The sequence below is a fragment of the Lactuca saligna genome, chromosome 1 (assembly GCF_052625555.1).
Source record: "Lactuca saligna cultivar CGN05327 chromosome 1, ASM5262555v1, whole genome shotgun sequence".
Classification (NCBI taxonomy): domain Eukaryota; kingdom Viridiplantae; phylum Streptophyta; class Magnoliopsida; order Asterales; family Asteraceae; genus Lactuca; species Lactuca saligna.
The window spans coordinates 4,099,122-4,122,946 of NC_136417.1; the positions used below are offsets into that span (position 1 = coordinate 4,099,122).

General features: G+C 34.1%; 2 protein-coding genes across 5 annotated transcripts; both read left to right on the forward strand.

Moving 5' to 3' along the window:
• Positions 1–6,976: 6,976 nt before the first annotated feature.
• On the forward strand, positions 6,977–14,750 carry LOC145031544 (putative helicase MAGATAMA 3). 4 transcript variants are annotated; one of them, XM_078980232.1, is made up of 9 exons: positions 6,977–7,106; positions 7,248–7,350; positions 8,030–9,337; positions 10,977–11,165; positions 11,255–11,350; positions 11,452–11,608; positions 11,690–11,822; positions 11,903–13,672; positions 13,757–14,750. In XM_078980232.1, the coding sequence occupies exons 3-9, from the start codon at positions 8,167–8,169 to the stop codon at positions 14,189–14,191; spliced, it is 3,951 nt and encodes a 1,316-aa protein (XP_078836358.1). In that variant the 5' UTR covers positions 6,977–7,106; positions 7,248–7,350; positions 8,030–8,166; the 3' UTR covers positions 14,192–14,750. The 4 variants fall into 4 exon arrangements, with proteins under 4 accessions (XP_078836358.1, XP_078836430.1, XP_078836501.1 ...); XM_078980304.1 differs by having other exon boundaries at positions 7,258–7,350; XM_078980375.1 differs by having other exon boundaries at positions 7,291–7,350.
• Positions 14,751–20,050: 5,300 nt separating this feature from the next.
• On the forward strand, positions 20,051–23,619 carry LOC145031815 (uncharacterized). The gene is made up of 6 exons (XM_078980480.1): positions 20,051–20,397; positions 21,302–21,387; positions 21,752–21,958; positions 22,452–22,550; positions 22,674–22,916; positions 23,084–23,619. Exons 2-6 carry the CDS (start codon positions 21,322–21,324, stop codon positions 23,483–23,485), a joined length of 1,017 nt encoding a protein of 338 aa, XP_078836606.1. The 5' UTR covers positions 20,051–20,397; positions 21,302–21,321; the 3' UTR covers positions 23,486–23,619.
• Positions 23,620–23,825: the final 206 nt, after the last annotated feature.

Here is a 23,825-nt window from a genome sequence, read left to right on the forward strand (position 1 = left end):
TACGACAAAACCGGCACGACACCGGGAAACGTAAATAGTGAATTTACGATAGAAGACTTTTTAGCCTTAGCAATCTAAACAAAAGTCGTAGAATATGTTAAACTAAGAACATCGATAAAAAGAACGCCCAAATCTGACTTCGTATGAAGAAGTTATGATTTTTCTAAGATTCGGCTTAGCAGTGCACGGCCTGAAACTCGAATTTTAGTTCGAGCGGTTTTTGGCTTACGCAACATAAATGAGAGTTGAAGATCTCATTAATAGGAAATCAACGGTAAAAAGACAGACAAAAACAGAGTCCGTATGTAGAAGTTATTAATTTTACGCAGACGTTTAACAGTATAATCTCCTTGTACTGTTAAATTTAAGATCGGTCGAGAATTAGCTGACGGTGTCAAAATGAAAGTTGTAGATCTTATTATTACCTACGCGTGGATATAAAGAACGTCAAAAACGGAGGTCGTATGTGAAAGTTACGGATTTTAGAAGTCGGAAGTGTGCTGTGCGAAAATGGGTGATGTGGCACAATCTTGGCCATTGCTTTCTCCCCAAGGCTTGCCACCAGATGGTGACATGTGGCACCAAGTTCAGCCACATTTCACCCTATAAATACCACCTCTCCCACCCTCATTTTCTTCACACCTTTCCCATTCTTTCTTCTCTTTACTCTCTCTCTCTCTCTCTAGAACCTCTCTCTAGCCCCGAAATCCCCCGAAAAGCCTAGGGAACCTCCCTAGCACGAGGCGGAAGCCCCGGAGTGCTCGAAGGCTCCGAGAAGAAGAGCTTTTCGGCTCGGGAACGCTGCTCCAAGCAAAGCCCGGTTTTCTATAAAACCCGCTGTAAGTGAGCTACGCCTACGCTATTTTTAATATAACTTTTATTTAATTATAGTAACGTTATTAGGAACTTATAATAAATACTTGGGCTATTATTATGGGTTATATAAGTATTTTTTGGACGCTTATATAATAATAATAATAATAGCTAGACTATTAATTAGTCTCGACGAATAATAAACTAAACTCTAGTGGTAATAATACTAGGTTTCGTCGAAGAAAAATTCTTTTTAAGAAGCGAAGCGCTGTCTGAGTTCGGAATCACCACCTTTTCCGGTGAGTGCATAGTTACCTTCAACTTACACATAGATATGAAGTATTTTATATAAATTACGTGCTATGTGTGCATATTATCTGAATACTTGCTATCTATGCTAGATGAACGTTGTTATACATGTTTTCAATGATTTAAACTGTATATGTATTTTATATCTACGAAAATGTTGGGGTAAAACATGGGTAGATGTAATAGGTGATGTGTGATAAAATGATGAGAGGCCTCGATGTTGTTGTTGTTGATCCAGTCATCTAGCGGAGTATAGATGACGACCACGGACTCTTCTAGACAGTCCAGTGGAACACTAGCAGGTTCGCAACCTGTAGGTGTTGTGAACGATGTGTTCACCGGTGTACTCCATCCCCCACATGGTTGCCTATTAGGACATTTATTGCTGAGGAATCCCCTTAGCAGTAGTGTCCGTCCCGATGATAATCCTTAGGCTAGGTCCCTTATGATAGGTGTTTAGGGACGTAAAGTGAGGATAACGGGAACGGGTAATCGGGTTATTGTTGATTGATGAAATTAATAAACTTATTTATTGTGGGTTGAAAACCCTATGTGCTCACCAGGCTCCCAAGCCTGACCCACTCAGTTTTATGTATTACAGGTAGTGGCGCATGAGCATAGGTGTGATGTTTTGGACGAGGGATTACGGATATAGGCCTGTAGATATGAAATAATGTAGTAAGGCTTATATTGTACTGTTTATACTTTTGATCTGTACGAACATGACATCCCGAGTCTTTTAATGAATACATTTCTATGGAAATGCTTTTGATAAATCTTTATCATATTATTGTTTTGGGACAAATTCCGCAAACCATTTATTAAAAGATAACTCTGATTTTGAAATAAAGTATAAACAAAACCGGTCTTTTCTGGCCGTGATTTTGGGGATGTCACATTGTAATACCTGGTTATGAGGCATTCCACTGTTGACCCTTCTATTGAGATTTATTGCTATTTGGACCCTAAGTATAAGAAAGATTGCAAAGAAGGCCATAGTGGCATTTTCGTAATTTTGGAGATTGAGGAGTATGCCATGCATACGTGTATACGCTGAGTGTACTAGGGCGCACCCTAGTACACAGGGCATACGTACCAGACATGCAAAGCCTAAATTTTTAGGGTTTGGCTCATATTTAAACCCGCTTATAACCTCATTTCCCCTCATTTCGTTCGCTTCCATCCTCTTGAAACATTTCTGCAACCCTAATCCATCTTGTGAAGCATTTATAAGCTTGAATGTGTGTGTTTTGTGCCCTTGAAAGAAGAAGGAAAGAAGGAGAGAACACCTTGGAGGAGTAGAGCTCTTTGGATCCAGGATCACACCACCTTTTGGCACCATTTTGAGGTATCAAGTTCTGAACTTGGTGAAGTTTTATTTAGATCTTGGGTTGAAATGGTTTTTGGTCCTTTTTGTCCCAAATATGGAGATTTATAAACATAACATGTTCTTAACCCAATAAGTTGTCCTTTCAGACCTTTGGAAGGGTCTCATGTCATAAAAATGCTTTCTAAGTGGTTGGTTTTGTTTCATGCATTCTCTAAAAGGTCTTAATGGGTCAAGAAGTTGAGTTAAGCACGTAATGAACATGCAACGTCATAAAGTTGGAAAATCTACGACTCTTGAGGGTATTTTAGCCATGGATCTGAAATATGGACGTAATGGATTAAGGCATTAAACACTTGATGAGGTTTGGGAAGTCTGGGCGTATGCCCTGCGTAATTTGTGTATGCAGCGCGTACTCGGTCAACCCTCGTGATGCCGGTCAAAGTGGGAGTACGCCGCACATACCCTTGAATTACGCCCAACGTATGTCTTCTGATTCGACTTGGCTGAGTCAACTCGGTTGGGTTGGCTCACTTGACTTATAGATTTTTATCAGTTTAACTTTGACTTTGACCAATTTTGACCCAAGGGTGTTTTAGGTATTTTGGGTGGTGTTGAGAACAGGTCTTTTGGATGGTGATTTAGAATTGGTATTTTGGTTGGATATGTGGCGGTTAAAGCTGAGATTCGGAGTTGGGGCCTCATCAACTATTGATCAAATCAAGATGTGACTTTTCCTCACTGTACTTACAGGCTGAAGGCACCAATGCCGACCCATTGGATTGATATCCTTCTATACACTAATATGCTGAGTATGGAATAGATCTACATAGTTGCCGATATGCTAGTATGGTAGATCTGCAGGACTACCTATGATTATGTATGTATGATTATATGTATATGGTAGTTATATGTCGATATATTGTGTTGAGTTGAGGTTGTACTGCTTCGTGCTGTAGCCAACAAACCCTAGAGCATTCTAGATATAAGCTGAGGACCGGGTGGTATGCCAGACTCATACTGAGGGCTCAGTTGCATTCCAGATACGAGCTAAGGATCCAGTTGTATGTCGGACTTCAACTGAGGGCTTGATGGTATTGGAGCATTTCAGATATGAGTTGAGGGCCGAGTTGGGCATGCCAGGCTCATACTGAGGGCTTAGTAGCATTCCAGATACAATCTGAGGACCGATTGGTATGTTAGACTCATACTGAGGATTGAACATTTGTGTTCCAGTCCGATGACTGATTAGACTAGGGAGCAAGCCAAACATAAGTTGTGGGCCCCGAAGGAAAGCCAAACTTATGTTGTGGGCTCAAGAGCAAGCCATATATGAGTTGTGGGCCTGATAGGTAAGCCATACTCATACTGTGGGCTCAAGGGTAATCTAGTCTTTTAGCTATGGATCCAATACATGCTGTTATTTGTATATGTTATTTGTTCACGTGCTGATACTTTGGGGGAATTCACTAAACTTCGTGCTTATCGTTTTTGTTTATGGTTTCAGGTACTTCAGAGGACCGTGACAAAGCGAATGCATGACCGTACACATTGTAACATCTACCTTTAGCATGTATCACAATATTATCCGCTTTAGACTCCCGACACGAAAAAATTACAATAATAATAATTAATTATTTTCTTTTCTTATAAAAATTTCAATAATAATAAGAAAAATAATAAATTATTAATGAAATTTTTTTATCTTTTAAATTTAAACAAATAATTTAAATAATTAAACAAAATAAATTAATGAGCTTTAATTTGAGAATTTTGAAATTAAAATGTATCTTTATTAATGGAATTGATATCTATTTATTACTATATTTATTGTAATCATTACATTACAATATTATATGAAATTTAATAAAATAAAAAAACTCATAAAATAACATTTGAAAAAAAATTCAAAATAACCACAAAATGATATTTATTAATTATACAAGAGTGTGATATGTTATAAAAAAATATTTATTTATTAAAATAAATAAGTATAGATATACACATCATCTAGATCATTAGATATAACTTTATAATGAAATATGACACTAGCATTAAAACATACCTCCTATTGCCACCCATAATTAGGACTTGTGATTTTTTTTTTTTTTTTTTTTTTTTTTTTTTTTTTTTTTTTTTTTGTCTCTGACGTGGGCTCCTTTTTCATCTAGGAAAAGGGATCTTACGAAAATAGTCATTTCCCATGTTTAAAAGATGCAATAAAATACAAGGGAAAAAAAATGTCAAACTAGTGTTCAGTAGTCCAGTTAATACTAATATCAACCTTTCGGCTTAACCGGGCCTAGGACGCTAGGACTAAACTAAGCCTACAATGACTAGATTAGATTTTTTGGACCTGACCCAGATCATTTGGGTATCTTTTATAAATTATATAATTAGGTGTAAACGTTTATTTAAAATGAAAAATTAAATATAAATTTTTAAATATTTGAAAATTTGAATTTATAAGAAAAGTAAGAAAAATATTGATTTATTAAAATTAAAGTGTTTTTTTTTTCTTTTAAATATAAACAAATAATTTAGATAAATAAACAAAAGAAACTAATGAGGGCTTTAATTTAGTAATTTTGAAATTAGAAGGAAATTGTATTAACAAAATTGATATCCATTTATATTTATATTTATTGCAACTATTATATTTAAATGTTATATAGAATTTAATAAAATAGAAAGAACTATAAAATAACATGTGAAAAAAACTTAGTAAAAATTACCACAAAATGATATATGACAAAATGAATGAGAATGTGATATGTGATAAAAAGATTTTTGTTTATTAGAGTTGATATTGAATAATCAATATAATTACATCTAATAAACTAGATTATGTGAGATAATTTGAATAGGTTTTACTCAACTAAAATTCTAATTAGTATAAAAAGTAACACATAAAATGATAAAAAGACATTATTTGTAGAATAAAAATAATAGTGGTATCGTAAGATTAAAACAAAGCTCTCTTAGATTAATAGCAAAACATAAATATCTAAATAATTTACCTTTGATAATCAAGTTTATAGCAGTGAGTATAAAACCCTTGAATAACTGAACAATCGTAAGCAAAATATGTTTACTGAATCATTAAAAACTGATAGTCGCGATATTATATTATACTTAGTAAGATAGTCCAAAACACCCGTCATAACATGGGGGAACAAACACTATTACAATTTGATTTATTATTATTTATCTCTAAAGTGACATCAAAATAAGTATACACGGCTTGATAACTTGGTAGGCGTTATTTTGTATAAATGAAGCTGTTGCTTACTTAGCGAACAAGAAAATTGTCACAAATGAATTTGAAAGGAGAGAAACAAATGGAATAATTAATATTAATATATGATATATAATACTATATATCTAGAAGCTATGAAATTTTTGACATTTACAACTTTTTGTGTATGAACGGTCTCCACGTTTTGTGCAATTAACCCCCCCCCCCCCCCCCCCAAAAAAAAAAAAAAAAAAAAAAAGTGGTTGGTAGTTAGTTGGTACTGGTACTATATATGTACTCTTGCTGACAAGATTTCTTACAAGGATATGTACTTTTTTATGGTTTAGTGTGTAACTAACATAATAGTGAATAGTGTAAATGACTTTTTTGATATTATTTTTTAACTATGTTTGGTAAAAGAATAAGTTTATTTGGTCATGTTGAAATTATTTGATATCATAATTAGAACAATTTGTCTAGTTTTATAATCTTTAATATGTTTCTTATCGGATCTAATACTGAACTGAATTTAACTCAGCCAATAACTATCAAACAATCTTAAGACTAAAATAAGCTAGGTTACTTTGATTTACATTTAGGACATGTAAAATAAAAAAAGTACTAAAATATACTTAAATATTAGAAGATTAATAATAATAATACTGTATTGATATTTTTTATAATCATATTTATGTATTAATTATTTATAAAATTTTGAAAATAAAAATGATAATTACATATCGATTTGGCCCATTCTACAAAAAAGAAATATATATATATATATATATATATATATATATATATATATATATATATATATATATCGTTAACTAACCGAATTCGTCATTTTATTGTCTCTATCCACTTGAGTATTTTATAGATTAGTTTGTATTCCAAAATTTAATAATTTGTTTCAAGAAAATATCCAAACAACCGGCAAGTAAGTAGAAAAGTTCGATAGTGAATATCGACGGTTAGATAAATTAAATCAAATAAAACTTGAAATAAATGCTGCATTTTTAATTAATTCTAACTAAATATTTTATTTGTATATAGTTTTTAATAAGGAATTACAAAATATAATAATATTAATTACGAAAACAAACAAGATTATTATTATTATCTTTAACATGTGCTCATAAAGAAAAGAAAGATTCAACATATACGGATCGGGTCAGGAATCGGATCATCAAGTGACCCGTGTATGATCTGCCTGGCCACCCACCCACCCTCTCCATGACGCCCGACCCCCACCCCCACCATTGCCCTATAAAACCCTCACTCAGGTCTCTCCTCAAATACACATCAAATTCACGGACAAGTTTTCCTTGTGAATTCTTCTCTCTCCCCTTCCATCACTCCTACTTTTCCTCTACTGGATTTGAATCAGCAAATAAGCACACAAACAATCAATCACAGGTGCGTTAATCCCTATTCATCACATATTTCAATATATATAAATAAATTAATTCACTAACCGGCCATTCATAAATCACAACAAGTATATGCTTAATCGTACATCGATTCTTCCCCCTTTTGGCTAATTTGATTTCCATTTAGGGATCTAAAGTTTTAGGTTGTATCAATACATGTGCGCATATAGGTTTTGAGGTCGAGGATTCAGTTGAATTAATCAAACCTTTTCGTCTCTGCATTTTTAATCGTAAGAATCCAATTCACATTGTTCATTAATTTTGTAATTGAGTGTGGTAGGATCATATGGTTTTTGATATACGTACATGGTACGATGTATGACTGATATGAATGTGACAGTTGGATCTTGAGAATCGGATCTCTTTAGGAATACGGGTTATATGAGTTAGGCTGGGTACGGGTTTGACTTATCGAATCTGTTTAGGGCACATGTAGCTTATATAATATTTACGTTATCATATTTTCATTGCTCTGATCAGTTATTTTGGACAGATTAAACTTAGATTTTTTGTCATGACTTAATGTGACTGAATGTGGTGGTGTTTGTATTCTAGTTGCTCTCTTTATTGCTTTCACCGAGTAAATGTGTTGTGGTTTGTATTCTTATGTAATTACTTTCAGATTGTGACTCTTTTTTTAATGCATTGTTTCTCGATGTAATAGGGTTGGTACATGTATAGCCATTCATTTATGAGGGTCTGCATCTTTGCGAATGTACTTTTCATATATAGCCGTTTATAGTATTCACATTCTATATGAATTTTGGTCTCTATAAGGGGCCTTTATGCCTAAGAAAGGATTGAAGATGTTCATTCTTGCCATTTAATTTCACCTTTTTATATAGTGTGAATCTTGTGTATTGATTACATTGTATCTAATGGATAGTTATTTCCTGAACTTATTTTCAGGGCCTACAGGTTTGAGGTGATTCTGTCATTTTGCAGTGGTATCGGGCATGTGATGTGCATCATTTTGCTCTAAAAGAACTGCAAATAAAGGTGGATCTTTCACACGATAGGGAAAACTATATTTATGTATACGAGTAATGAGTTCTAAAGGAAAGCCATTATTTGATCTCAATGAACCTGCTGCAGAGGAGGATGAGGAGAGTGATGGTGTCTTCATCTTCCAGCCCCAAAGGGCAGTTCCATCAACTACACATACTTCAGACTTATTTACAAAATCCAATAGTCCTCGCAGATTAATAAACAACAATGCCTTTTCTCATGCATCCTCTGTTTCAGGCTTTCAGCCTTTTATTCGGTCAAAAGTTGAACAAACATCTGAAGTTGATGAAGACAAGAAAAGGGCAATTGATATTAGACCTGTTGTTGAAAAAGAAGAAGGTGAATGGTCTGATGCTGAGGGCTCTGCTGATGAGGTCCCTGAAAAACCGACTTCTGCCCATGAAATTGATGATAAGTCACAAGTGAAACAAGAAGCTGTTCTAATGGATCAAAGGGATTCTGATGTGGCTTCTGTGAAGGATGAAAATATTCAAAACAACAACAATGCTTCTTTTGGAGTTGATGGTGATTCTATCGATAGGAAAAGTAGTGGTAGTAGAAATTCAGAGGGTGATATAGCTATGGATAGTCAAGAAGATTCTACAGTGGCTCCAAAACAAAAAGACATTAAAGGGGTTGAAGCAATTCATGCTTTAAAAATTGCGAATAATCCTGGAAAACGTCCTAAAATTGATCATCAAAAGGAAGCAATGTTGGGGAAAAAACGTAGTAGACAGACAATGTTTCTTAATTTAGAAGATGTTAAGCAAGTAGGAACCATTAAAACCACAACTCCCAGAAGGCAGAACTTTCCGCCACCTGTCACGACTCGTATTGTGAAAGAATCGCGTCTTCAACCATCTACAAATGGAGATAAACAGATTCAGCCACCAGTGGCTGAAAGCAGTGGTTTCATGGAGTCTACTGATACCAAATCTGAATCTAATAATGGTGACATGAGTTCAGGAATTCTAGGTCGCCCAAAAAGGTCAGTTAGTAGTACGGATCTTGCATTGAAGCAGACAAAGAATGCACAGGTCACTGGTAGAAAGAGTGGTTTACTTAGTCAGAGTTCTATTGATCTAAAAACAGGAAGTAAAAAGCTTCCTTCCAAGAAGCCATTGACTATGACTACTACCCAATATCAAGATACATCAGTGGAACGTCTTCTTCGTGAGGTGACTAATGACAAGTTCTGGCAGCATCCAGGTCTGAAATGCTCCACAAGTTTACTCTTCATACCATATTCTTTTATTCTTTTAATTTTAATAATAAATACTATTATTGCCTTTCGTTTCATGCTGGTGTCATTGATTACTTTATCCTAAGGGAGCACAGTGTGCATTGAACTCTGAACATTACATTTAGAGTGAGGCTAGTAGTAAACTAAATCACCTCTAAAAGATTATATATATATATATAACTTAAATTTAATAGAATAGAAATCTCACTCTGTGTTCTATAGGACTGGATAGGACTTGTTGAAAAATATGCATAAATTTTCTTCCTTCTTAAGGATAGAAATAATTATCCAAAAAATGTTCTAAGAATTAAAATATTATACTTTTGATACCTTCTTCCACTCCTGAAAGGACATGAGCTGGCTGAGGAGAGCGGTGGAATCTCTTTTTTCATGGTGAAGACCTTAATGTCAAAGTTGCTGCTTTTTAAAGGAGCTTTTTTCTGTAGTCCTTGTTTTTTACATTTAACCACTCTGAAGATTTTGTAGTAGCATAACAACGCAAGTAATGGAATGACAAAGAGGAAGACTTTATTCTGTGAAAAGTAAAAGAAGATCGAAAACAAATAAGTTATTTAGGGAGCTTTAGGCCTTACAATCACACCTTTTTCTTTTTCCCATTCCGGATTCCTGTTTCGTTCTTCGTTGAAAGAAAAAAGTTAAAGAGATTCAGTGGTGGATCCTATGTAATAATGAAAAAAGTATCATGAGCACAAACTATCTTCTACTGAGTTCATGGTTTTGAGTCGTGCATTCTATATATAATGGAGAAAGAAGTCGTATCTGGGACTGTGCTACTGTTATGTAGGTATACTTATATACAAAGAGTGTAGAAAGTTTGTGTTTTATCTGTTCCTTTAAAAGCCACATGTTAGGAAAAGATGAGTCAGCATCTTGATTAGCAACCACACAAAGCGGTCAATCTGTAAAACCCTTAGGAAGAAGATGATGTGATGTTGATATTAGAATTTGATTTGATAAATAAAAAGAAAGGAACACAAGTGCCCACTGTCAAATCTTGATCCAATGCTTTCTAGTACTAAGGCAATGTTTCTTTTTCCCCCGTTAAGTGCTGTATGGACAAATAATGTTTGAAGAAAGGATAATAAGCATTAGGAGTATGGAAAGAAAAAATAGATGAGGGGAACTTTGTAAAAAAGTTATGGACTTAATGGGTACAGCCCCATTTCCCTGACTTTCATATAAAGCCATTCTTTTTGCATAAAGTCAAAAAGAAACACCCCATATATAATAGCTTACTGGACTAACTGTCCCCATTAAGTCCACCAAGTCAAAAAAAGAAACAACACCTTACATTTTTCCCTGTTGTTTCACAGTACATGGTTTTTGGATGATTGATATTTCCATCCTCTTTGTAAATGTGGTAATGGATTCTTTTGCCTTGCAGGGGAGAATATTATGATGTGAACTGTCACAAGTAGATTCGTATTTTAGGGTGTAACTTCATCTTCGTGATGGAAGTTTTGTAGGCTAAATTACTATACTGTTTGTAGCATTCTTAATCTTCTTTTTCTTTACAATCTCTTGTTTAATGTATGGATTTATATTTATTGTGTAATAAAACGACCACAAATTTTGGACATTCAGAGGAGGCAGAACTTCAGTGTGTTCCTGGAACCTTTGAATCAGTAGAAGAATATGTTAAAGTATTTGAGCCATTGCTTTTTGAAGAATGTCGGGCACAACTCTACAGTACCTGGGAGGAATCAACAGAAATGTCTTCCAGAGATTTGCATGCAATGGTCCGCATAAAAACTGTTGAGAGACGAGAAAGAGGTATTATTATTTCTTACATCTCATCTTCTTAATCTATTTTTTCTTTTCTTTAAATATTATTTTATTGTAATCATTTTGCTTGTTAACAGGGTGGTATGATGTGATACTTGTGCCTGCAAATGAATGCAGATGGAACTTCAAAGAGGGTGACGTGGCAGTTCTTTCCACCCCCAGACCAGGAACAGGTTTCTTTACTTATCTCAACTCTTAATCAATCAATTAAAAAAGTGAATCATTGTTTGCATAAATTGACAAAAAATATTGAAACATTATTTCCATTAAGCAGTGATACCCAAGAGAAGCAACAATTCAAATATGGGGGAAGAGTCAGAGGTGAGTGGACGTGTGGCAGGCACTGTAAGGCGCCACATACCAATTGATACCCGTGATCCTACAGGGGCAATCCTTCACTTTTATGTTGGGGATTCATACGATTCTAACAGGTATCAAGATAATTTTTGTTTATTTTTCTACTTTTTTTAATGTATGCTAATCAAGAATTATGGTCTTGCTTCTAATTACAGCAAGAGTGATGATGATCATATTTTAAAAAAGCTACATCCTAAAGGAATCTGGTATCTTACCATTCTTGGCTCACTTGCTACAACTCAAAGAGAATATATCGCTTTGCATGCATTTCGTAGACTCAATTCACAGGTGAGTTTTACAACTATGGCATCAAATTCAATGCAAAAATAGTATTTCATTTTTAATTTTTTTTAAATGTTTTTGTATAGATGCAAACTGCGATTCTTCAACCAAGCCCAGAGATGTTCCCGAAATACGAAGAACAGGCACCCGCAATGCCCGATTGCTTTACACCAAGCTTCTTCGATTATCTCCATCGCACCTTCAATGCCCCACAGCTGTCAGCAATTCATTGGGCAGCAACACATACTGCAGCAGGTACAACTACCGGGTCCACAAAAAGACAAGAACCATGGCCTTTTACACTCGTTCAGGGCCCACCCGGAACCGGAAAGACTCATACAGTCTGGGGTATGCTCAATGTCATCCATCTAGTCCAATACCAACATTACTACACCGCATTGTTAAAAAAACTAGCTCCCGAAAGCTACAAACAAACAACCGAAAACCTTGTTTCCGAAAACGCCCCTGCCGGCTCAATCGATGAAGTCCTCCAAAGCATGGACCAGAACCTCTTTCGGACACTTCACAAGCTCTGCCCCAAACCCAGAATGCTTGTTTGTGCCCCTTCAAACGCTGCAACCGATGAGCTTCTGACACGTGTCCTTGACCGTGGGTTTATAGATGGTGAGATGAAAGTATACCGCCCGGATGTTGCCCGGGTCGGGGTTGATTCCCAAACCCGGGCAGCCCAGGCGGTATCGGTCGAACGTAGAACCGAGCAACTTTTAGTAAAGAGCCGAGACGAGGTGTACGGGTGGATGCACCAGTTACGGGCCCGTGAAGCCCAATTGTCTACACAAATAGCAGCCCTTCAAAGAGATTTAAATGTCGCAGCTGTCACTGGTCGGTCCCAAGGATCCGTGGGTGTCGACCCGGATGTTCTCATGGCCCGTGACCAGAGCCGGGACTCATTGTTACAGAACCTGGCTGCGGTTGTTGAAAACCGGGACAAAGTTTTAGTGGAAATGTCCCGTCTTTTCATTCTAGAAGGCCGGTTTCGCAATGGCGCCAACTTTAATTTAGAAGAAGCCCGGGCTAGCCTCGAAGCCAGTTTCGCCAACGAGGCAGAGGTTGTTTTTACCACGGTCTCAAGTAGCGGACGGAAATTGTTCTCACGGTTGACCCACGGGTTCGATATGGTGGTGATCGATGAAGCGGCTCAGGCTAGTGAAGTTGGTGTGCTTCCGCCTCTCGCTCTTGGTGCAGCCCGGTGCGTGTTAGTCGGGGACCCACAGCAACTTCCGGCGACTGTAATCAGCAAAGCCGCTGGTACATTGTTATACAGTAGGAGTCTTTTTGAAAGATTTCAACAGGCGGGCTGCCCGACTATGTTGCTTTCGGTTCAATACCGAATGCACCCTCAGATACGGGAATTTCCTTCTAGATACTTCTATCAAGGACGTCTTACTGATAGTGAAAGTGTTACAAATTCGCCCGATGAACCCTACTATAAAGACCCGATTTTAAGGCCGTATGTTTTTTACGATATTACCCATGGGCGGGAATCGCATCGGGGCGGGTCGGTATCGTATCAGAATATACATGAAGCGCAGTTTTGTTTACGGTTGTATCAGCATCTTCAGAAAAGTGTGAAGTCGTTGGGTATACCGAAAGTTTCGGTGGGTATAATCACACCGTATAAGCTCCAATTGAAATGTATTCAACGTGAGTTTGAGGAGGTTTTGAAATCGGAAGAAGAGAAGGATCTTTATATCAATACAGTCGATGCTTTTCAAGGGCAAGAACGTGATGTCATCATTATGTCGTGTGTTCGTGCTTCCAATCACGGTGTGGGGTTCGTTGCTGATATTCGTCGGATGAATGTTGCTCTTACACGTGCTAAAAGGGCACTTTGGGTATTATTTATTTCCCGTGTTTTATTCTCTTTTTTACCTTCTTTTTTTCATATATTATAACTTTTTATGTGTTTTATATTATAGGTGATGGGGAATGCGAGTACATTGGTTCAATCAGATGATTGGAGTGCACTTATAGCAGATGCAAAATCACGGGAATGTTACATGGACATGGAGTCACTTCCTAAAGATTTCTTGGTATCGAAGGGCCCACATCCACCTCCACCACAGGCACGGTTTTCTAACATGAGGGGTTTGAAGAGACCCGGGTTAAGACACCGATCATATAACGATCACATGGAGTCTTCAAGGTCAGGGACACCTTCAGAAGATGATGAGAAATCAAATTTATCGTTTCCTTCAAGAAACGGGAATTACCGGTCTTTCAAGCCACCATTTGAGAATTCTAATTCTCTTGATGATTTTGATCAGTCGGGTGATCGATCGCGGGATGCCTGGCAACAGGGTATTCAAAAGAGACCAAATTCAACCACAGTTCCAGGAAAACGGGACCCATGATCCGAGTTTTTTATATGGAGATTCACGGATTTTGAAGAAAAGCTTTGTTTGGGCCATATTTAGATTGATGGAGTTGCTAAATAACTTCAGAACAGAAATGTGAAAGAAAGTGGTTTGAAATATGAATGAAAAAGGTGCATATGGGCTATATGCAAAAATCAATCATTAATTTGCGAGGTGAGCAAAATCTCTCTTCATTCCAATTTTGACATGTAGTCCATGATGATGATGATGATGATGATGATGATAAGTGTGACTACACCATGGATTGATGAATGCTTGAGTTGAGGGCTTGCATCCATGCTTTTGTTGTCGGTGCACTCGGATTGGATTGGGTTGAGTTGGGTTGATGACAAGTAAGTTATGATGGTTGAAATGGGGATGAAAATGAGTTGATAGAAAATGAATAGAGAAAGATTTAGGGTTTGTTATTGATTCATATAATAGATAGATAGTATCTTGAAGAACAATGTCAAGATTTTGTATAGAAAGGAAATGAGGGGGTGGTGTTGATGATGATAAAAATTTAAAGGAAAGAAACAAGTAAACTTTACTTTTAGAGGTGTTGGTGTTTTCACTTTATAAAAAATAATAGCAATATTTAAATCATCTTTACACACAAGTTTATTATTATTTTTTTTAATATTGATTCAAAACTCAAACTTAACAGTGGGGCAGGATTTCGGTGTTTGTAAAATATAATAGACAATATTTAAATGATCATGAAACTCCTGGAGTATTCCTCTAATGGTAAATTATATAAAAAGTCAAGTCGATGGTACTGTTAAGCCTAAATTTGTCGAATATTAGAGATTATTCAACCTTGAATTCAAAGAACTTGAAGAGAGCATTGCATAAAAGTATGAATTGGTTGCCTTTTATTAAAACTGAAAATTTACATAAGAAGAGAACTTGATTTTATTCTGAATTATGAACTATGTTTAGAGGGTTTATTAACACCATAAAAAATCAAAGCCAAGTTAGAGTAGAAAATCATGAAAGGAATAACAAAATTTAGGTGGAAAGTATGTGATTAATAAATTTATTGTTTTGAGTTTACCTTATTATGGGTTTTCCTGTGTTCATCTCCGATCTAAGGAAAATGGTTTATATTTAACCTTCAAGAATCAAAAGCTTCGCTTGTTTCCGACAATATATAATTATAAATGCAACAAACATATTTTTAAAATTCATTATTCAATCATAACTATTTGTTTCTTTGAGAGATGCAAAATGTTTAATTAAACAGATATAATAAGTCCTTGACCGACGATTTGATGCATAAACTACCTTTTAATATTTCAAGATAAGGAGTTACCTACCACTCATTCTCATCAGTTCAACTTTTTTTAAGATTTGATTTTTGTGGTTTTATTGTAAATTTATTAGATAAAAGATAAATTAGATATTTATGTTATCTTTTAAAATATAATATATTATAAAAGATAAATTAGATATTTATGTTATCTTTTAAAAATATTACAATTTAATATATTATAATATATTGTAATTATACATACATATATATATATATATATATATATATATATATATATATATATATATATATATATATATATATATATATATATATATATATATATTTGAATGAATACATATACATACTCTTTTGACGTAATATTTTTTTATCAACCGGCATAGAAAAAAAAATTGTGGATTTATACTTCTTTTATAGATAGTAACATATTTTTTTATATAATTAATGATAATAGGTTTACGGAAATGAAATAAAAAGTCTAAAAAAAACGAGTGCGGCTTACGTCTAACAAAAATTAAAATTAGTCGAAAAAATTTATGCTACAAAAAAGATGGTTTGCGGAAATAAAAAAAAAAACAAAATGTATTAAGTTTGGCAAGGATAAAAAAATTTGATGGAGATTTATTTGGAATTTTATTTTTTTTTAAATATTTTTTAAATTATTATATTATAAAAATAACATTTTTTATGTTAATAAAAATTGGTGACTCTCCTCCAAAATTTTCCAGATAACCAATTTATTTATTGTTTTTTATTTTTAGCATTTTCTAACTATTAAAAATTATATTATTTTTTATATTAACTCAATAGAACTATTTATGTTTACTAAAAATGTATAAAACGTTGGTATGCAAATAACGATTTGTGTCTATCAAAATTAAAAACACAAATGAAAAATATAAATTTTACCAAGCAAAATGTTATCCGAAAAAGTATGGATTATGAATGGTTTTTTAAAAAAATATGCCACTTTTTCGTAAGGTTTGTTTTTTTTCTTTTAAAAAATCACAATTATTTTTTAATGGGTTTATTTGAAATTTTAAAATTTTATAATATTATTTATTATATTATAAAAACAATATTATTGTTTTTTATTTTAATAAAAAAACAAATTTAAAGTTATTAATACTAAAAGGTTACTAATTAAGATGTAATTATTACATAATAAAAGTTTTATTGATTATGATAAAAGAAAGTGATGATAAAAAAAGATTAGTCAAAATAATAATTATATGCTAATGATACGGTAATAATAACCTAAAAGATAAACCTAAAAATATAGGATGATTGTGTAGATTGGTGTGTGCAAAGTATGACTCTTAATAAAACCGTAGCCGTACTTGGATGTAAATATTTATGGTATTAGAATCACTTTCATGGGCATTGATTGAAGAAGTTTTCATCTCATTCAATGCTTTCACGCATTTTTGGGCATTGCTACTATTGATTGATTTTTTTAGGTTGATTGATATATTATATATGGCTACTACCTATTAATTTTGTTTATTGTCGAATGTGATTGATTTTGTGGGTGTCCTTTTCTTATGGTTGTAAAAAAGTTGATTACCTTCTATCAATTAGAATTTATTTAGATGGTAAAATTGTGTTTAATGAAGTTATGTTATGAAGTATTGTTCCAAGAGTTTCTTGCCTCCAATCCTCGCATTTTTTCCAATGTTTTGAAAATCGTACCGGATATCGAACCGGCCGTGTTACCGGTTCGATGGTTCAACTGGTTCGACCGGTTCAACACTTCAACCGGTCCCAAAAACCGGATAAACCGGATATATATATATATATATATATATATATATATATATATATATATATATATATATATATAAAGATTATGAAATTTTAAAATTAGTCAACAATATCTTATTTTTATATGTTACAAAGTTTGTTATAACATGTAAGATTCAAAGAGTTATATGTATTTGTGTGTATATACCGACAATGCTATCATATGAGTTTAATATGGATTTGGTTTCATTTCTAACTTAAGTACGCTTATTTTTCTAGCATATTTCACTTTTAGGAGAGATTGGTTATTTGAGTATTTTCAAAATCATCACAGTAAAATGCCTAGTAGGTTAAATAAATTAGTCCATAAGAAATTAAAAAAATAAAAGGTATGATTGAATATGGAAGAAAATAAGTATGCACGATGAATTAGTTTAGAGATTGTTTAGGCTATCAGCCTCATCCCACATCGCCACAAAAATAAAGTGTTTGGCCTTTGAGAGCTGTATAAAAGAACAAGAATCCAACGAGCTAGTAAAGCAAAGTCTGCATCTTGCTTATGAAAGCGTGGTCCCCATTGCTTTACTTTAGTTTAAAATTTATGTCTTTTTTTTTTAGCAGTCTGGTTTTTTTCCGGTTAGACCAAACTGGTTAATTCCGGTTTTTGTTTGAACTGTTGGTTTTTTCCAGTTTGGTTTAAGGTAGGTTTTTGTGTTTTCAAAAACCGGTGTCTACACCGGTTCCCGGTTGAACCGGCTGGTTTGGTCTGGTTTTCAAAACAATGATTTTTTTGGCCTCTTCTAAAAATGTGTTTTAGACAAGACTTCTGGGTATATAATCTTCCTTATCGATCTTGGATTTAGGTGCATCCAACCACATGTCGCATAATTCATCATCCTCATAACTCATGCACCCCTAGCCTCCATCATTCTCAGAGCTCATGCACCCCTAGCCTCCATCATCCTCAGAGCTCATGCACCAAACCCTAGCCTCCCTCTTGGCCTTTTGAGCTCATTGTAGTTAGTTGTATGCACATTAAGGGAAAGTGCACTTTTAGAAGCAAGGAAACAAGAAACTTGTTGAATTCTATATTTTGAGCATTCTCTGGACCATTATAAGTGTTCATAACTTAGTTTTGGTTCATTTGTGAGTTTAAATCTAAGGTTTAACGGGTTTTGACCCATTTTGACCCCATGTTCTTGAAAATGTGCAATCTCCAGAACTCCAGCTTGTTTATAAGCAAGTCTATGACTTTCAAGATGTAGAAAAATGTTCGTGGTTGTGTTTTCAACCAACCATGCAATGGATGTAGAGCTTAAGTGGACAACATCACATCATGGTTATAGATCTTGAAGGATTTGGACATTAGAATGGATAAAATTTGGAAACTTTATCTATTATGTCCATGGAAAGATTCATACTTGAGAACCTAAGCCTTCATCAGTAAGGATTAAGTGCTTAATGAATGAAATGTTCTGCCAGAGGAATTGTGTCGCAATCAAGGACTGACAACGACGCGGTAGATAAGGGATCCCCACAATTGTTTTGTCATGACTCAACCACAACACAACCAAGGATTTGTCACGGCGTAGTTGCCGTTGACCTTTGGTTGTTGGCCATTGACTTTTTGACAAGTTTGACTTTTTGCCAACCTTGTTTAATTGAGTCTCAGATTACGATTGGAGGGCAAAATGGTCTTTTTCCATAGAATACTCTTTATTAGACCTAGACTCGATAATGAAGTGTAGTTGAGTATTTTTACCTTAATTGTTAAATTAGGGTTATTTATTGTGTCGTTTTGGGGAAGACTTTACTAGTTTGAGTTGGATTTTCATCTTGTATTCTAATCAGGTGAGCTCTTATGAACTTATTTATTATATGGACTATGTGTTATACGTATGCCAACTATCTAGTTGAATTAAAAGGATGTAAGACACGAAAAGCCTCTCGGAGGGAAGTGGTCATAGACTAGACAACCGGAGAAAAGCTTCACGGAGGGAATCCAGTTGTTTGGTCTGGATAACCATGTACGGATGGTTGCATGGTGGATTACTAGGGAATAACCCCTTAAGTGAGGGAAGTTCTAGTTGTACCATCTGGGGTAGAAGATTATGCTAACATATGTTATATGTGATTACTATTTGATATTTATATGTGTGATGAGAAATGCATATGATCTGCATAATGCGTGAGTGTTATGATTACTTACTAAGTTTTGAGTTTACAGTTGGTATTTTACATTTTAACTGCAGTTCCTTCAGGTTCGAAGGATAAGGAGTTTGCATGATTGGAATTTCTAGACATGTTAGGGGCAAGCCATGTATTTATATTATCTTTTGTGTTTTCGTTTGCAAAACAAGACTAGCTTCCGCATTTTGATGAAATTTAATTATGAGACTATGTTGTTATCTTATGGATGAAACCCCTTTTAGTATTATCATGCTTTGTTTTTGAAGAAAAATATATTTAATTTTTGAGATGTTACATTAACGTCTAAAACCTGAGTCGTCCCAAGATACAAAGATGTAAATCTAGGTATCTTGTGGGTCGAAATTTTGGGGTGTCACAAATAATAATAATAATAATAATAATAATAATAATAAAATCTAGATTTTAATTTTTTAGTGTTATAATTAGTTTTGACATTAGTTAAATATATTAAATTTGATAATATATAATATAATAATGATACAAAAATACAAAGTTTATAGAAGATTATATGTATATAGGGTAGAGGACAGTTGTTTTGGAATCTTCTTATGTTTTCTAAAAGCTTGTTGTAAAATAAAATAAAATAAAAAGGTAGTTCAAAATATATTAGTAGGAGTTGCATGAGGAATTTTTTGCCGACTAACAAAGTAATATTAGATACCCTGCTTGTGGAAAATCGAATTTGACCATGTCCAAGAAACCATCCGAACTTGAGCTTCGCTATCATCTCATTCACATCACAATCAGCCTGTTTTTCTTCTCCCCCATCGCCACATGGCTCCTTCTATCGATCCTCATCAATAAAAACAAGAACCCGTCTTTTGATTTTTCTCAAATCCCTAATTAATACACTTTACTTATAATTTAATCACCCTTCTTATTTCTTCTCATCTTGATGGTTACATCTTCATCTTCTTTGAGATCTCCGTATACTCTGTTCTTCAATCTCTCGTCACAACCCCAGAAGAAAGAGGTAATCTCCATCTTTTTTTTTTATATATATATTTTTCTAAAAAAAATTTCATTCTCATCCATGAACAACTCTTGTTAGTTTGCTGATTTCGTTTCGGTAAAACAATATTTCCACCCCCTGTTTTCTTATTGAAATTGCGCATTTTAGTGATCGCGATGTGTATATATATGATAATCTGTAATTGCGTAGAATTTGTAGAATTAGGCTGTGAGTTGGACTGGATTTGATTTCATAAATATTACTAATTTCTTTTTATGTATCCATCTGGAATCTGAATTGTTCTTGATCCAACTATCTTATACTGGTGATTAGTTGCTTATACTTTTGTGGGTAATTGGAATAGATAAAAAAAAAAAATAGTGAATGCATGATTATTCTTGAATTGTACCACTTTCCCCTCTATGAATTTGAAGTGTTCTTCGCCTGATTGTGTCATTTGTGTGTTTAGTTGCTTATACTTTTGTGGTTATGGGGTTTGATGAAAAAGATGTTCACTTTTCAATCAATACACGAATTGTTCTTGAATTGTTCAGACTCTTCCGTTTATGATATTGAAGAGTTCTTCGATTGATTGTTTTCATGAGAATTTGATGAAAAATAGGTTGCTTTTTGGGTGACAGTGCATGAATGTTTATGTTGTAGTCGATGCATGCTTGCTCTTAATTATATGGTTCTTTGAAGAGATAATAAATATATCGTTGATAACTTGATATAAAATAAAAAAAGAAAAAAAATCAGTTTGACTTTATATGTTCAAACCTATTGTTTTCAAATCAAACTTGTTATGGATTTTGTCACAAATTTGACAAAAAAAATTGTTGTAATTATCTTTTTATGAAGTTTATTTGATTGAATTTAGCTTTAATGGTAATAACTTTGATTATTTTAATTATTTATCCTTCAGATACAGGATTTTTTTATACTATGAATCCACAGTTGAGGAAATCAAGCTCGAGTGTTTCCGTATCCGCACAAGATCAACCAAAGTTGGTATGTTTTGAAATACTTCAAATGTGTCATTTCATATTGGTAAAATACAGAGAAATACACTTGTATACTCACACTTTTATCAATTTAGCCACTTAAATATTCTATGTAGTGTCTAAACCATTATCGAAACCGGGTAACAAGAGATAAATAAGAATTTAGGTTTAAGCTCGATATAATGGTGAAAGTACTTTTTTTTTGAGAGGATATCAAAATATTTCATAAATGGTCAGAAAAAGTATAACGGTTTAATTACTATAACAATTAGTGTAGTTAAAATTGATTAAACATAAAAACACAAGTGTTTTTCTATATTTTACTTTTTTAAATAGTTAAGTGAGGGTACCATGACTACGTTTTAAATTAGATTAATGAGGTGCGGAAGGGAATTGAGAAGCATAAGTCCATTGACAAGATCAAACAGCGGCTTAAGGATGAGTATACTCGTTATTTATCTGATGAATCTATTTCAAGATATCTAAGGGCACGAAATTGGAACGTTAAAAAAGCAGAAAAAATGCTTGAAACATCCCTAATATGGAGAATGAATTACAGGCCCGAAGATATTCGATGGGTAAACTCTTCTTAACCAAATTTTTACCATTACTTCACTTTCATTTAGTTTCTTATATCATCGTCTCTTTTCATACAACTAGCTTGTTGTGTCATGTCCTGGCCTTACCAAATGCTTATAGATAGCTTGTGTTGTCATGTCCTGGTCTTACCAAATACTATACAAACAACAGTCAAATCAAGAAAAATCATATCATGTTATACCATACACATAAATAGTCTGTCATGACATGTTATAGTCTTACCAATCACTATCAACTATACAGACATTCAGTCATGTCATATCATATCCTAGTCTTAACAAACACTATATAGACATCCAATTATGTCATATCATATCCTAGTCTTACCAAACACGTACAACCAGTAATGTAATGTCTTGTCTTGTCATATCCTGGTCTTACCAAACACGTAATGTGTAATCTGTTAATAGATGCAACCTAGATGTTGCTCCTTACTCTTTTATTTTGTTTTATGTTGTTTATTTGATGTAGGATCATGTTGCGCCCGAGGCAGAAACGGGAAAAATCTATCGATCAAGTTTTATGGACAAGCTAGGGAGGACCATACTTGTTATGAGACCGAAATGCCAGGTTTCATCTCACATTTTCCATTTCGACATCATGAATGAATGAAATTTTCTTTTTTTGGTTTGACTTGTGTTTGTTTCAATACACACTCTTTTTTTTTTTTTTTTTTTTCATCTTTGACTACAGAACTCAAAGTCAACGCGAGCACAAATAAAATATTTGGTATATTGCATGGAAAACGCGATACTTAATTTGCCACCAGAACAAGAACAAATGGTTTGGTTGATTGATTTTCATGGGTTTAGTATGTCGAATGTATCCATCAAGACCACAAAAGAAACTGCTCATATTTTGCAAGATCATTATCCCGAAAGGCTCGGCCTAGCAATTCTTTACAATCCACCCAGATTCTTTGAACCATTTTGGAGGGTATGTACATACAAACAAACGGTTTGACCTAAGGTCAAACATGTAGTTTTAGACTTCTGGTTTATATAGGAAAATGTTGAAACTTATTTCTCATATATATTTTAAACATCATTTATATTTATCCAGACAGCACTTTATAGTTTGACTTGAGAATTGTGTTATTGCAGGTTGTGAAACCGTTTCTGGAGCCGAAAACTGCAAACAAAGTGAAGTTTTTATATTCGGATGATCCAAACACAAAGAACATCATGGAAAGCATGTTTTACATAGACAGACTTGAGTCTGCATTTGGTGGGAAAAACGAAGCAAAATTTGACCTTAAAATATATGCAGCAAGAATGAAAGAAGATGATGCAAAGAGAGTTGCTCTTTATAATGGAGAATGCAGCTCAAGCACACCAAGGGGTCGGGGCTCCACTTTCTCCGAATTCACCGCCACAAATTCCGATTCTGATTCCGATGGCGGGAAACCAAAGTCGCCGGAGATTAATGAGGAGGCCATATTGGCAGAAGCTCAAAAGATCGAGGCGGCTGATGGTGGTGGAAGAGGTGCCCGGATTGAAGCTTAGTGATTTGCCCATTTTTCAGCTCGTTTTTTAATTTGAAACTTATGGTTTTTTTTTTTTTTTTTGGCTAACTTGACATCATTGAAGGCTGTTTATTTCATAAATTAATGTTTTGGTAATCTAATTCAGTTTCATCATGTGTTCTTGAATCAGAGTTTTTGATGTTAGTAAGCCTTCTATTTTTGTTTCATTCGTGTCAGTAGTCAAAATTTATGGATTTTCTTACTTGTGTGGCATGGACTTGGCATCCATGGTTTGATGAAAAAGATGTCGACTTTTCAGTCAACGCATGGTTGTTCTTAAATTGTGCAGACACTTTTGTTTATGAATTGGAAGAGTTTAT

Coding starts and splice junctions, on each gene's coding strand:
- LOC145031544 (XM_078980232.1), top strand. CDS start 8,167: ATGAGTTCTAAAGGAAAGCCATTATTTGATCTCAATGAACCTGCTGCA. Junction 9,338..10,976: donor CAAGTTCTGGCAGCATCCAG/GTCTGAAATGCT, acceptor TTGGACATTCAG/AGGAGGCAGAACTTCAGTGT. Junction 13,673..13,756: donor GTGCTAAAAGGGCACTTTGG/GTATTATTTATT, acceptor TTTATATTATAG/GTGATGGGGAATGCGAGTAC.
- LOC145031815 (XM_078980480.1), top strand. CDS start 21,322: ATGAATCCACAGTTGAGGAAATCAAGCTCGAGTGTTTCCGTATCCGCA. Junction 21,388..21,751: donor CACAAGATCAACCAAAGTTG/GTATGTTTTGAA, acceptor GTTTTAAATTAG/ATTAATGAGGTGCGGAAGGG. Junction 22,551..22,673: donor TTATGAGACCGAAATGCCAG/GTTTCATCTCAC, acceptor CTTTGACTACAG/AACTCAAAGTCAACGCGAGC.